Raw genomic sequence first — 15,900 nt, 5'->3', positions numbered from 1 at the left:
CAGACCATGAGCAGGGGAAGGGCAGAGACAGAGGGAGACAGAATCCGAAGCAGGCTCCAGGCTCTGAGCTGTCAGCACAGAGCCCAATGTGGGGCTCAAACTCATAAACTGTGAGATCATAACCTGAGCAGAAGTTGGACACCCAACTGACTGAGCCACTCAGGCACCCGAGAATTTGTACATCTAACAAGTTCCCAGGTGCAGCTGATGCTCTAACTGGGAGACCATTCTTTAAGAATCTTGGCATGGGGCCTATCCACCTTTCCATCAGGAGCACCTATTGCCATTACTCCTTACTTAAAATAGCAAGAGAATGTGAGCAAATCAACTCCAGGATTTTCATAAAAAGTCAGAAAAAGAACAAGAAGAAGAGAAATGAGTTTTGTTAAGTCTCTTCGCCTATTTGATTTCCTATTTTTATTGTATGTACATTAAAAATAATAATTACTAAGAATATACTGGTTGTCTAAAGTGGCACAGGCAAAGTATTACAAAGTAGACTTTGAGATCTACTTCCCTACTTGCATTTGGCATATTTCCATGTAATAAAAACCATTTTTGTGTTAGTTTAACAAAATTAAGTACATCCTTTCTTTACCCCTCTCCCATCAGATCTAGAGCCCCTCTGCTATAGCCACATTGTACCAATTGTACGAATGATGCTGCAGTGAAATCGTTGACTTACCCATCTGCCTGATTTACTAGATGCGACAGATCATAATTGAATGCGTATCACTAATGCCTCATATCTAGTAGTGAATGAATATATAAATGAAAACCAGATGAATGAAAAGACATATCTCCCAATGCAAATACAGAACTTATTTAGATTTTGTTGTTTGAAGTTAACCATGTCACTGCCCCCTTCCTTTATAGAAATATATGCTTATTGGTTGCAGGTGGTTGTCCCACACTATCAACAAGTTCCAAAGTTTAACTTTTTAAAAATATTTACTTATTTTTGAGAGAGAAAGATACAGACAGACAGACAGACAAAGCATGAGGGGGAGATGGTAGATAGAGAGGGAGACACAGACTTGGAAGTGGGCTCCAGGCTCTGAGCTGTCAGCACAGAGCCTGACCTGGGGCTTGAACTCACAAACCGTGAGATCATGACCTGAGCCAAAGTCAGATGCTCAACCAACTGAGCTACCCAGGTGTCCCCTTTTTAAAAATTTTTAAAAATATTTATCTATTTTTGAGAGAGAGAGAGAGAGTGAGAGAGAGAGTAAGAGAGAGAGACAAACACACTCCAAAGTTTAAAGAGGAATTTTAGGAGAATTGGATTGAGGGTGTGTGCACGAGTGACAACTGTGTATGTCTCAGGATGAGATTTTTCCTTGAGAATGAAAGGCTGTTGACTTAAGCAGTCTATGAAAAGTAATTTTCCTGCTTGGCTGTTGGTTGGGTGACAAGGTAGGTAATGAAGTAAAATAATTAGTCCTGCTAAGAGGTGATGACATGTCAACATTGGCAGGTTCAGTCGGTCTCATTCAGTTATCCAGAGTCACCAGATGGCGAAGTATTGGCCTGAGGAATCAGGGCAATGGGAATTCCCACCAAAGGGAAACTGTGTGGTTGTTTTAGTTGAAATGGAGCTCACTTACAAGAACAGCTGGGCAAACAGATATAAAGTGCTCCGTTAGGAAGAAGACATTTTCCCTCTCAGATTTCTGTCAAAATGGCATTTTCTTCTAAATTCAATAGCAAACATTCTCCAGGTATTGGGTGACCATAATATCCTAATAAAAAGTTAACTGGTTGACACCTGGGAGTTATGGTTCAGTGGGAATTGTTCAGGTGTGACTTTATAAAGGGAGCTCTTCACATGAGCTGGGATTTTTTATTTCCTGAGCTCTGAAAGCACGTTTACATGCAGGAACATGTCTTCCAGTGGCAAACTCCCCACAAGGCGCTGGAGAGAGAACATGCTGTTCTGCTTGCACTAGAGCACAGATCACAGAACGTTGTAGGTTGAGCATCCTGCTCACACTGATCACGTATGTGTAAGGTCAAGTTCTGAGTTTCTTTAAAGGCCCCCATTCCCATACTCTGGCATCTGTCCATGTGGCTTATGGTACTTTTACCCTACTTTTTCTCTACACTTTTTTTAAAATGACAATTTTTCTGAAAATTTATAAAAGTCTTGCTTTATATATATCTGAACTATTTTCATGAAGATTTTTCCCCTTATGTTTTCAGATCTGAATTCACAAAACACAAGTAGGGATGCCTTCTGTTCGCCTCTAAAGCTGTGTGCTGTTAATTCAGCCTTTCCTGAATGCCCCAAATCTCTTTTCATCTGTTTTTCTTATTTAGATTCCTGATTCATCACCTGAATTGTATCTATTGAGTGAAGTAATTTCATTGGTACATTAGAAAGCACAATGTCCAAAATGTGGCTGAGCCCCTGTCTTCCTTACAGGTGGCATCCCACCACCCATATCCCTTATGGCCAGTGTCAGCAGAATCAGAAGGCAGGGAAGATGGAAATCAAAGGCATGAAGGAAGAAGGGCAGAGTGGGTGGGAGCAGCTTGAGGCCTATGGGAAGAGTTTAGAGAACTTCAAGTTAGCCTTATAAAGTTGTAAATAGCAATTATTTCTGCATGGTCTTTGTGAGTGGTTAATGTATAAGACCATAAATAAAAGATGAGTTGAATGATGCCATTTAGAGTTTTGCAGTGCACAACTCAAACAACTGTCAGTGGTGTCCCTGTTTCCAGAAGATATGTTGTACAGCTGCTACATGTTTACTGCACACTAGCTCTTTGCAAGCTGTCATTAATTCTCTACTGGGCCATGGTAAAACTTCATTCCCAAAGAGTTGGGAACTTCACTCCCAAAGAGAGTGACAGAGCTATGTGGGATTTTGAGAAGGAATTCCATTCTGGAGATCCAGAGCCCATGTTAAAATTATGGTTTGTATAATTTAGCATCACAGTTCAATTAAATGCAGTCAATGCCACCAAATATGGTTTTTGGAAGTTTTTGAATGTGTTGTCAGATAGCAACTGCCCTGCTTAATACATAAACTCAAGATGTGACCATAAAGGCATTGGGCTGTTTTCCACCTGCAATTCACTATGTAAGAAGAATATAGAATGCGTTTGAAACTTAGAATTGTCAGCTCTGGGAAGATAATAATGCCTAAAAAGGACTTGCTGATTTTATATATGTACCATTTATATAATGTGAATAAGAATATTAGGCACTATTAAAAGTACTTTCACCAGTGCTGTAATGGCAAGATGATTGAATGACCTTCCATCAGAGGAAAGTCTTTCATCTCTGAGAAAGGCTTATTACTCAGAGATGAGGAAGGTCATGCCATGCCCATGCTCTAGTGGCATGGTATCATGCCAGGCAAGAGATTCAACCACATTGAATTACATAAGTAGTTTGCTTTGTTTTGTTGCTGGGTCATATCCCATTGTATGGAGAAGCCATAATGTGTTTATCCACTTAACTATTGATTGACAGTTGGTTTGTTACCAGTTTGGTGCTGCTTTGACTATCTGCATACGAGTCTTCATACAGCTTTATTTTTCATTTCCTCCGGAAAAATACCTAAGAACGAAATTGATAGGTTATTTGGCAGCTGCCCAACAGTTTTCGCAAGTGGTTATACCACTAAACGTTCACATTTAAAATGTGTGAGGGCTCCAGTTGTTCCAAATCCTGTCTAACACTTGTTAGTGACAGTCTTTTAATTTTATCCGTTCTTGGGAGTGTGATATCTTACTGTGATTTTAACTTGCATTTCCCTGAAGACTGATGATGTTGACCAGGAGTTGGTAAACTATGACCTGGTAGACAAATCCAGCCAACTGCCTATTTTTATAAGTACAGTTGACCCGTGAGCAATAGGGGTTTGAACTGCACCAGTTCACTTATACACAGATGTTTTTGACAAATACAGTACTGTAAATGGATTTTCTCTTCCTTATGATTTTCTGTAACTTTTTCTTTGCTCTGGCTGACTTTATTGTAAGAATACAAATACAGAATACATAGACAAAATATGTGTTAATTGACTGTTTATGTTTCCAGTAAGGCTTCCAGTCAACAGCAGGCAATGAGTAGTTAACTTTTTGCAGAGTCAGAAGTTACTGCAGATTTTCATGCGTGTGGTGAGTCAGTGCCCCTAACCCCCATATTGTTCAAGGGTCGACTATGACAAACAGACATGTCCATTGGTTTACAAAGTGTTTGTAGCTGCTTTTGTGCCGCAGTGGCAGAGTTGACTAGTTCTAGCAGAGAGCACTTGGTCTACAAAACCTCAAATATTTATCATTTGACCACTTACAAAAAGCATCTGATGACCCTGGTGTTCAGCATGTGCTTGTTGGCTATCACATATTGTCTTTAGTGAAGAATCTATTTAAATCCTTTTCCCTTAAAAAAAGGTATATTTTGTCTTCTTATTGAGTAGAAAGAATTCTTTTAAACATTCTGAATTCAAGTTTTTAAATAGATACACATATTGCAAATACTTTCTTCCAATTTGTAGTTTGGCTTTTATTTTTCTTGTTAGTTCTTTTAAAGTTCAAAACTTTAAAAATCTGATCCAATTTAATTTGTCAGTTTTTGAAATCTATGCTTTATCTGTCATATCTGAACTGATGGGAATTAATTTTATTATTTTGATATCTTAGAAAATTGACTCTGTATAAAAAAAGGCACTAAATAAGTTTAGGGGTTGGCAGTATAAGTGGAATGTGTGTAACAAACGAGAAACATACTACGGGTGATAATCAAGCTTGTTCTTTTAGTCCTGAAACAATTGAGTCATTATTCTTTTAAATATAATTTATTGCTAAATTGGCTAACATACAACGTGTACAGTGTGCTCTTGGTTTTTGGGGTAGATTCCCGTGGTTTATTGCTTACATACAACACCCAGTGCTCATCCCAACAAGTGCCCTCCTCAATATCCATCACCCATTTCCCCTCTGCCCCACCTCCCCATCAACCCTCAGTTTGTTCTCTGTATTTAAGAGACTCTTATGGTTTGCCTCCAATTGAGTCATTATTGACATCGGTATTATAGCTATTTTTTTTATTTCATATCTTATAGAAATTAATGTTGATCTGGTTTTTTCCTAAATTTGCAATTTAGAATATTTCTGATGTCATTAGTGTTTTACAACACTGAGAGCATATTTTTTTGCTGCTAATAGATAATTTTTACTTTAAAAAGAGAACTTTAGTATCAATTTTCTCTTAAGGTGATTTAATCAACTTGGCTAACTACGTATCAAACTTTAGGCCACATTCTGAAATATTTTAGAAAGTATAGGATAACCTTAAGAGAGCCTAGACATAAAAGAATATATCCTGTTGAATGGGTTGGAATGGTAACTCCTTTCTCACTGATCTGTGTCTGGATGTTTATAATAGTTTAGCTAAGTACCATGTGTTTGGGCTATGTTTCTTGACAAACCTGAAACTGACCACAGCCACTCAGAACTCTGGGGTCAACACTAAATGCCTGCTCAGTACCTGTGCCTATAGCAAAGCAACCTCCGGTTGATCCAGAGAGTTCTCTGAGCTTACAGGGCTCCACCTTTTGTCTGGTGTTCTTATCTCAGTACCTCCTTACTGATTTTAATGCCACAGGGCATGCATTTACTTTTAAAAATTAAAAGAGGATTAATTCTAATTTTATTTTGAAAGACTTTTTTTTTTTCTTTTAGTATTTCACAACACCCTTTTGAACTATTTGGAGATACTCTAGGGTGTTGCAAAAAGAGGATTAGAAACAACTGTCCTAGATCCAAGGTTCTACTTTACCAATATGCAATCTTTTTTCTCAACCATACTGGTGTTGTTTTCCTGGAATGTTCACATACTTTATTTTGTCTCACTCTTCATTGGCAGAGGCTTTATTTCTCGTGTAAGATACAATAAAATGTTCTTCCAGGACTCTTACTTCTCTGTACTCCTGGACTTTTCTGGGCAATATATATGCCATTTTACTTATAAATGTTTTCCTAGTTAAGCTTATATCATGTTCTATTATTTTTCTGTTAACTCTACCTTATGTCATTCACCAGAGGTTTTCATACAAACATTGAAAGATAACTGTCACCACAGGACTGTGTTCCAAAGCATTTAATTAGAGTTACTCAGAATGAAGCATAATTTATCAAAGATTAAAAATTATTATAGGATGCATGGAGATATACCCTAAAATATTGAGGGATATTGTCCAGTAGTATAAAATTGAATACTAGTCCAAACATTCATTTGAAACAAAGCTTGACAAAATTAATCAGATTGAAAGGGCAAAAAAGGTTAAACTCTTTGCTGAGCACTGAAAAGACCAATGGTGTAATAACTCAATGAGCGAAGGCATGTAAGGAAGACAAACCAAGGATAGAGGGAATCCATACTGCGTGACAATGTGAGCATAGGTGAAGGTGCATTGTAGAATGTGAGAAGATTATACTGGCCAAACAGAAGTAAGATAGGTTGAAAAGTAATAAAGGAAGCAGTAATGTGTGTCAGGGTAATTATAAGGGACTTGAATTCTTAGCTCCAAAGAAGGAACTGAGATGATCGTCTCAAAATACATGTTCGTGATGCTGCTTTGAGGTCAGATTTGTCTGTGTGCATCTCTCTTTCTTTTTCAGGACCTTTAAAAATTTAGCTCCAGAGAGTAGGCTGAATTAGAATTTTGGAAAAAGTTGGTCAGCTAAATGCCAATTCATTCAAAGAGTTACATGATGTTGATATATTTGCTGGCATATTTGCAAAAGGGAGAAAGACTGGGGTCATGAAAATTCCCGTGCAGAGGAAATGAGAATAATTCCACCTTGTCAGTTGGTAATTCTGTTTACAGCCTTCTTTTTCCTCACTTGGTACAGCCATCCCTTCCACTTTCCAACGGAAGAGGCCTATCAGGCCAAAATGTATGAGCAAAGGTCTGATGTGATGATGCTGTGAATCTTGGCCCTTAGTCAAACATGAATGCAGCCTAAGTACAGTGAGATTCCTTCTTCTCTGCTTCCCAACAAGGGGTTGGAAATAGGCCAGTGGGTTTTGATTTACTGTGGGACCTGATAACCTTCTAAGGTAGTGGTATATGTCCTTGACTGATATTTGTTCCATTCCATTGAGCAGGATGGATCTAGGCACATAACTAAAAAGAGAAAATTTGGCTTGGACAAAATCTATGTTATAGCTAAAGTATAAACCCCCCTCATCAAAATCTAATGAAGTTAGGACAAAACACCAGCAGTTAGCATCAACTTGAGTGTCATGGTCTGGGTGTTGGGGTCACCCCTTACTCTATTGGGTAATGATGAAGTTCTCGATGGCAACAGAGCAGGAAGTGCAGCTTAGTGAGAACTGAGATCCAGTTTTGACCCTGAACTTAACTTGCTGAGTGACAGAGGAGTGGCTGCCCTCAATTTAGTTGTTTGTGCTACGAGAGAATTGCACAGGATGAGCTAGATTAGATGAGTCTTCCTTGGACTTGAGATAAGCCACCCAGTATCTCCGGGTTTCAATTTTGCCACAACTATAGGAATAGCAATTTGAGATTCTAGAAGTTTATAGAAATTTTATCAAATTCTTAGAAAGTACAAAGTTCTATGTACATATGTAAAAATAGTGGTACTGGCTGGTGAGGTCAGAGAGTGGTTCCCACAACCTGGTATCCAAGAAGGAGCTGTCTTTATTTTTTCAAAGGCCTATTGGAATCCTTTTATGTAGCTATATTGAGGCATTCCAGGCTGATTTTGACTGGGATAGTATAAATTTAGTGTAATGACTTTGGGAAGCCCATGCTGTTCAGAGGTGCTGACTGGTGTTAATGCAATATAAATCTTTGATTCGTGAGAAATAGAATGTGGATTACTAAATTAATAAATGCAATCTTTCCCGTGGGCAAAATATTTTGGGAAAAAAAAAGAAATCTCTATGGAATAAAGAAAGAAAATAATTGAGGTCCACACTCTCTTATCTTAAAACTCTTGGGGCCAGATATGTTTTAGAATTCAGAAAATCTTTGGATTTTAGCAATGTACTAGGTTACATTGCTAGTACAATGTAGTAGTAGTACTAGTTACTTACCTCTAGTAAGTAACTCTTCAGCAGGGCTTGGCCAGCACCCCTTAATTAAACATACTAACTTTCCTACAATTAAACATGTGAATAGTCACGCAGACTAGTCAGTAAGATTCAAGAAAGACTCAGTGGCCTCATTATGGTTCAGATTGGGTTTTGTTACCAAATAAGTTTAACCTAAATCTACAAAAAACCTTACAAAGTGTTTTGGATTTCTGAACTGTGGCTAAAAGGTTATCTATGGCCTTCATTAAGTAACAGATTATTGGGGCGCCTGGGTGGCTAAGTCGGTTAAGCGTCTGACTTCGGCTCAGGTCGTGATCTCGCGGTCCGTGAGTTCGAGCCCCGCGTCGAGCTCTGTGCTGACAGCTCAGAGCCTGGAGCCTGTTTCAGATTCTGTGTCTCCCTCTCTGACCCTCCCCCGTTCATGCTCTGTCTCTCTTGGTCTCAAAAATAAATAAACATTAAAAAAAATTTAAGTAACAGATTATTGAGCAATTACTATGTGCCAGCTTTAAGATAGTGCCATTAGCAGGACACCTGGGTGGCTCAGTTGGTTGAGAATATGATTCTTGATTTTGGCTCAAGTCGTGATCTAACAGTTCATGGGATGAGCCCCTCATCAGACTTTGCACTGACAGTGCAGAGCCTGCCTGGGATTCTCTGTCTCTCCTTCTCTCTCTGCCCCTTATTCATGTGTACACCCTCTCACTCAATAAATAAAGGAAACATTAAAAAAAAAAAAGATAATGCCGTTTTCACTAATCTTTGTAAACAACCCCTCAAAGTGGACATTGTTATCCATGATCCATAATTTTCAAATCAGGAAATTCAGGGTCAAGTACTTTCAGGGAGTGGCCAGAGGATACATCAATAACTAAGTTGCAGAACTGGGATTTGAACGAGGCTCCTTCTGGCCCCAAAGACAAAACACCATGTCGTTTACTCACGGCTTAGTCAAGACCTCTGGTTAGTGTGATGATCTGCCACTATTGCCTACACAGTTAAAAAGAAAAAAAATAAAAAAGCCTTGAAAATTTAATTAAGATTTTTCTCCTCAGTCTGCACAATCTCTCTGGGAAAGTTCATCAAATGATTATTTAGAAACTGACAACATCCAGGTGGATCTGTGTTCTTTTCCTGAGCATCGCACTTGAATATTCAACTTCCTGCAGAGCATCTCCATGCAGTTGTCTCACTGACCCTACCGGTTCCAAATAGAACTAAAGGTTTTCTCCTCCACCTGTCTCTTCTTTCAGAACTCCCTATCCTCCCATCTCAGGTACCTTTAAGCTGTCTCCCGGCCCTCACTCCTGTCCCTTTGTTTCCATCTCTATTAATCACTGAATTTTGCAGGAATACAGCTGGAGGGCAGCATTGATGAGGCTGGGTATTTTCAAAGCGCAGTAGCTAAATTTACTAATTAGACATTTCAGATCCTTTGCCCATTCCGACAGTATGTATAAAATGAAGGTTTTGACTAATTGTGGATAACCAAAATAGCCTTAAATACCATCTACCCGCTCAATAATAAACTACTAAATATTAAGCCCTAAGATTTTCCTTTGTGTTCTAGACTGCTTTATATGTTATTTAGTTTGGGTTTGGGGATCTCAAAATTACCCATGTTTTAGCCGTTTAGGTGGGTGTGTCAGAATATTGGTTAGCTACGTAGACCGCGTGCTTTCTAGCGACAATGCCTGTAACAACTAACCTTTGCTCCAAATTTGCTCTGGGTTGCTAAATCAGTGAAATAATAGCCTGGTACTTTTTGTTGCCATCTTTAGGTAAAAGGCCAAACCTGAAAGTCCACATCAATACCACGAGTGACTCCATCCTCTTGAAGTTCCTACGTCCAAATCCAAATGTGAAACTGGAAGGTTTTCTCCTGGGTTATGGCAGCAACTTGTCACCAAACCAGTACTTCCCTCTTCCAGCAGAAGGGAAACACACGGAGGCCGTGGTCGGTAAGATGTGTGGGTTTCAGGCACGGGAAGAAGACGGGTCGCAGGTAATGGGCACAACACGAGATAGAAATCTTGAAGGCAGGCGTCCTTTCTTCCATTCTCAGCCAAACCAAATGCCAAAATTACAAGTTATCTTCATAATTGTTGTAATGGATACAGCACAGTTCTTTACATGAGAAAATATGGAATGCGTACTCTGCGTGTACTGTGGAAATAATCAGCTTCATTGTCACTATACCGACAATCCCTGACCAGAGAACTTAAATTGCATAGGAAAAAAAATGAGCTAAAATGCCTCGTTTTAGCGTGTCTATTTGGATCAATTTTTCTCTCTGTTTTATCTTTACATTCTTCTGGTGGAAAATAGAAACTAGAGCTTTCTGGGCATGTCTTCATGAGAAGCTACCCTTAAAAAGGGAAAGAAAATATATTACATTTTTTAAAAATTTAGCATATTTCAGACAAAAAGATTAAAAGCTTTTACATGGATTATAAAATGTTACATTTCTTTGAAAGTGTTTTTAATCCCATTAAAATGTAATTTGAGGATGTAAGCATCTTTAAGCCTTATTCAGAAAAATTATTTGCACGTAAACCTTTTTAAAGATAAAATTTTTAAGAAGGGGATTATCTATTATGAATGCCTTCAAAGGCTTTCTGAACAGTCTCAGATGAGATTTGTATTTCGCTCCACTGCTAGGATTATTGCTAAAGAGCTTTTGCATGAAGTTCCCATGTTTAACCATGTATTTGAACTATCGTACATCAGATCTGGCATTCATGCATATACGCGAGGAACGTTGCATAAATATTTTTGTTCATTCTTCACAGAGAAGTCTGTTGTACTTTACAATCAGACAGGAGAGTAACATTATTAATGAAATGTCTAGACTAGATTTTACCTAAGATAATTGTTTTAAAGCAAACACATTACACTTTGTTGCCAAAAAAAAAAAAAAAATTGAGAATTACACACTTTTGACAAATGTTAGAACACTAACCTTGGATCATACAAACCATAAGGAATTTGAAATTTTACAAATATTCCCTCACCACATTCAGTCTTTACTACAAAAGGTGCCTGGAAGCTGTATACTCACTCTTGGCACAAGTGGAAGCAGGTCTCCTGACCCTTTATTTATTAAGTATTGGAAGTAATGCTTTATTTATGATAGTTTTTCCCCTTGGTTCTGTAGATTGAGAATTTGGTCAGTTGAAAGACTTTCATAAGAGGTGAAAGACTTTCAATCTTAAAAAGATAGAAGTCAGGTTGCTAATGAAAAATATGTGCAGAAAAGTAAAGAAAATTTTCTATTATAAATATACCAAGCTTTCAGTAGCTCAGTGATGAGGGATAATCAAAAGGACAAAATATACTTTTATTTATTTACTGTTGTTGTCATCCTTTGGAATTTTTTATTATGGAAAGTTCAAACATGTAAGGAGGGCAAATATAATGACCCTCATGTTTCATTATGTAACTTGAATACATATCACTGTTTTGCTCTCGTGTTCATGTATTCTTCATGTACACCATTTTTTAAAATTAGATTTTAAAGCATACCTGGATACCATATTTTTAAAACTGAACACTCCAGTATGCATCTCTAACAGATAGGAAATATTTTTAGTAATGCCATGTCTTTATCACATTACAATAATAATTTTACAAAATCATTTGCTGCCTAGTCCATATTTAAATTTCTCCGGTGGTCTTAAAAATGCCTTCTTAGAGTGGTTTCCTTTTTGAATGAGGATCCAAACAAGGTATACTTGTTACATTTGGTTATTATGTCTCCTAAGTCTCTTTCACCCTTTCTCTACTCCCTTTTTAAGTGTTATTGATTTGCTGGAGTACTTGCCTCCTTCATCCTGGTCCACATTCTGCATTTAACTGGTTGCTTCCATTCTGTAATTTTTAACTGGTTTCTCTATGTCCCACATTTCCCGTGAAAAAATATGCAGATTTGGAAGCTGCGTTAAATTTAGATTCAGCTTGTCTGGGGAAATAAAACTTTATAGATGGCACTGTGTATTTCCTAAACCTCACGAAAAGAGGTACATAAATGGCTGGCATCACGCTTAGTGATGTTAAGACTGTTTGGTGTGCCTGGGTGGTCTCAGTCTGATCCCTCCATTATAAAATTCACCATCAAATTTTCACTTAATAGTTCTCACATCGATTGATGATTATTGCCCAGCTCCATTATTTCACACGGAGCTTATAAAATGGCAATTTTACATTCTAGATACATTCTAGATATAACCTAATTCAGTTATTCTTTCTGCATTTTTTTAGCTGAAATTCTACAATAAAGAATTTTTTTATTTTTAAAATTTTCCTAATATACTATTTTTAGGAAGGGCAGGATAAATTCTCATTGTAATAAATTGGTGCTCTGATAATCTCCAGTTGTGACCTATAATATTGTTTTATGATAACTAACAGTGTATTGATTTCATATTTTTATATTTTTAAAGTTTATTTTTGAGAGGGAGAGAGAGAGAGAGAGCGCGTGCGCCAAGCGGGGCAGAGAGGGGCAGGGAGAGAGGGCAACAGAGGATCTGAAGCGGGCTCTGTACTGACAGCAGAGAGCCCGATGGATGTGTGAGATCAGACCTGAGCCGAAGGCAGACGTTTAACTGACTGAGCCACCCAGAAGCCCCAACTGTTATATATTTAATGAGGTTTAATCAGTATATCCCTTATCCCACCCTTATGATCCTTCTCATTAGCTAGTTTGCTTATGGTTGGCTGTTTACCTTGGTTCACTATTGAACTGTGAATTTCTTTTTTTTTATTTTTTTTTAATTTTTTTTCAACGTTTTTTATTTATTTTTGGGACAGAGAGAGACAGAGCATGAATGGGGGAGGGGCAGAGAGAGAGGGAGACACAGAATCGGAAGCAGGCTCCAGGCTCCGAGCCATCAGCCCAGAGCCTGATGCGGGGCTCGAACTCACGGACCACGAGATCGTGACCTGGCTGAAGTCGGACGCTTAACCGACTGCGCCACCCAGGCACCCCTTGAACTGTGAATTTCTTGAAGTCAGGGTTTATGTTATTCTTTGGTTATTCATAGCACAATGATTTACATTGAATACATAGGCAGTAATGATTGTGGCCCTGGATTGAATAGACTCAAGTTCTGTGTAGAATATTTAGCCTGGAGGAGGCCAGGAGAGTTAGTCTGATTTAGGCCCTTGTCATCAGGCAAGTATATTTCTAAGCCATCTCGGGTAGATAAAATATATCACTGTGTATCTTAACGATCTCTAGGGACAAAGATTCCAGAACATCTCCTGGAAGGCTATTCCACGTAGCCCTTTTAAAACTTTTACCTCATCCTTTAGATAAATGTGTTCTTTTTATAATTTCCTTTCCTTCTAGTATTCTAGTGGAAGAGAAAAAAAGTTCCTCTTCTTTCCCTTTCCATCTTTCTTTCTGCCAAAGGATCTGTGTGCTTCTGCTTTGATTACTTCAAAATGAACTTGCATTTCCAAGTTACACGTTATTCTGTGGTTGCGTAAGGTTATTACTTACCGTCTTTCCTAATGATTGAATTTATGTTAATTGCTCCTAATTGATGAAGCAGCTATTAGTTTTTATTGCTGCTATAACAAATTACCATAAGTCTGGTGACTTAAAACATCACAGACGTATTATCTTACAGTTCTGTGTGTCAGAAACCCAACGTGGCGCTCGCTCTCTCTCTCTCTCTCTCTCTCTCTCTCTCTCTCTCTCTCTCTCTCTCGTGAAATAAAGGTGTGGGCGGGGGTGAAAAGTCTTCCAGAGGCTCTGAGGGAAGAACTGTTTCCTTGCTTTCTGCAGCTCCTAGAGGCTTCCGCATTCCCCTTCCACCTTCCAACAACAAAAGTGAGTCAACTGCTTCTCATTCCACAACGCTCTGAATTCATCTTCTGCCTCCCTCCTCCACGTTAAAAGATCCCTTGTGATTATATTGAGCCCAGCTGGATAATCCAGGATGCTCTCCCTATTTTAAGATCAGCTCATTAGCAACCTTATTTATATCTGTAACCTTAATTCTCCTTTGTCATGTAACCTATTTACAGGTTCTGGGGATTAGGATTTGGGCAAACTTTGAGGGACCTTGATTCTGCCCGCCGCAAACTGCCATGTGTGATATTTGTGTCTCTCTTATTTGTGCCACCAGTTTATTGTATGATCATTCTCAATTCTGTTCATCTGTAGAATAGCAATAAAATCTATTTTCCACAGATGTGATGTGGGTGCATTAGTGAATTCAAGATTATAAAGTGATGAGTTGAAATCCCTCGAGTGCAAGCTGCTGTACAAGAGCAAAGAATTATTGCTTTGTGAAAAGAGCATAACTTACAGCCTCTCCTCTTACTTTCTTCTGTAATGAGATAGTAGCCTTTGTCAGTTGCATCGATCTATATGAAAACAGATTAACTTATTTTCATTTTCCAAATAATGTTAAGTGCCACATTGTGACATGTTTCATTTGTTTGATGTGTTGAAAAGAGTCCGCCATGGAAATGAGAAGCTGTTGATCATTCAGAAATACTCAAGTTAGCATTTAGTGACCTGTGGACTAAAACTCTCCTACTAAATAATCAGTGATAAGTATTTCTATATTTATTTTAATAGTGGTCTCTCTTATCGAAAGAGGCATTTTCAGAAGTTACATACTGGTCTTAAGTGTAAAACTAAAAAACAAAACATTCCCCTTTGCTATTTATTCATATAGAACTTCTGCAGAAAAATTTACTTCATCAAAATCTTCTAAGATTTTAGTAGATTAATTGGAGCCGTGAAAAAAAAAAAAAAGGTAGTATTTTGCCAGGGGACTCTTCATACATATTAATGGCCGTGAGAGTGCTGCGATGATGTGATAAAACATGATTCACATTTAGAAGATCTAGGTTCCTATATCCTTTTTTTTCTTAAACCCATCTCATACAAGTTCTCATTTCTGGTTTACACATCCAGGCATTGCTTTGTCACTTTTAGTGCTAAGCTGTTGGTAATTTTACAAACATCCAATAAAGTAAAATATGAGAAGTTTTTGATATCAAATCTTTATAGACTCACACTGTCTGATGTTTTCCTGACATCTACAACTATAATCAGTATCACCTGGGAAGGAAAGCGTTGTATCCCATCACTTATGTAGTGCACGTTAAGGAGTTATTTCAGTACCCTTACTGCAAGAAAAGCTTGAATTGAAAATAAATCATATAGTTATCACTAGCACAAATTCTGACTAAAGAATCTGTCTTCCAACCAGGTGTTGGGACTCAAAGGGATTTAAGAGGGCAAATTCCCTGTCCTGTTCTCACAGCTGCTAACTCTTCCATTCACTGCTCTTATAGGGCGTGCTTCTCTCCGGCAGCGGGGGGTTTTTCAGTCTCTCCCTCTTCGCCATCTTGCTCCTTGCTTCTTAGAGTGGTTTCTGGGCTAGTTAGGGGAGCACACAGTGCTAACTGCTCCGAAGATGGTCTGCACTGGAGAGACCTTGGCCCAGAAGGCTGACATGTGCTTTCTAGGGAAGATCCATGTCTACCCAGAGAACCAGCGTGACGTGGGGTAAGGTTATGCATGTACTTTTGAGTCAGACAGACCTGGACTCAAATTCAGTACAACCACTTACTGTGGAGTAGTTCTGGTAAGTCATTCTCTCAGTTCATTTCTTTTAAATAAAATACAGAAAAACCTTTCAGGAATGTTGTGAAGATTATGAATAGGTCATGTAAGGCAGCTAATATAAACCCTGGTACAGAGTAGTATGTTTTATAAGTTTTGTCAGTTGCTTTCATAATATGCTGAGTGGTCTTGGATAATTTAACCTTTCTGAGCTTTGTTTGTTTCCACTGCT

The 15,900-nt window shown here is 38.2% G+C and overlaps 1 protein-coding gene across 41 annotated transcripts in view; it reads left to right on the top strand.

The window, feature by feature from the left end:
• The window catches only part of ABI3BP (ABI family member 3 binding protein), a 264,235-nt gene that overhangs the window by 55,037 nt on the left and 193,298 nt on the right, over positions 1-15,900 (top strand). For all 41 annotated transcript variants that reach the window (XM_045036832.1, XM_045036856.1, XM_045036855.1 and 38 more), the window contains exon 2: positions 9,862-10,041. In XM_045036832.1, the coding sequence (XP_044892767.1) occupies positions 9,862-10,041 (180 nt within the window). The remainder of the gene's footprint in view (positions 1-9,861; positions 10,042-15,900) is intronic.

Source organism: Felis catus, chromosome C2, assembly GCF_018350175.1.
Source record: "Felis catus isolate Fca126 chromosome C2, F.catus_Fca126_mat1.0, whole genome shotgun sequence".
In the NCBI taxonomy this organism is placed as follows: domain Eukaryota; kingdom Metazoa; phylum Chordata; class Mammalia; order Carnivora; family Felidae; genus Felis; species Felis catus.
This window is presented reverse-complemented; position numbering and strand designations above follow the sequence as displayed.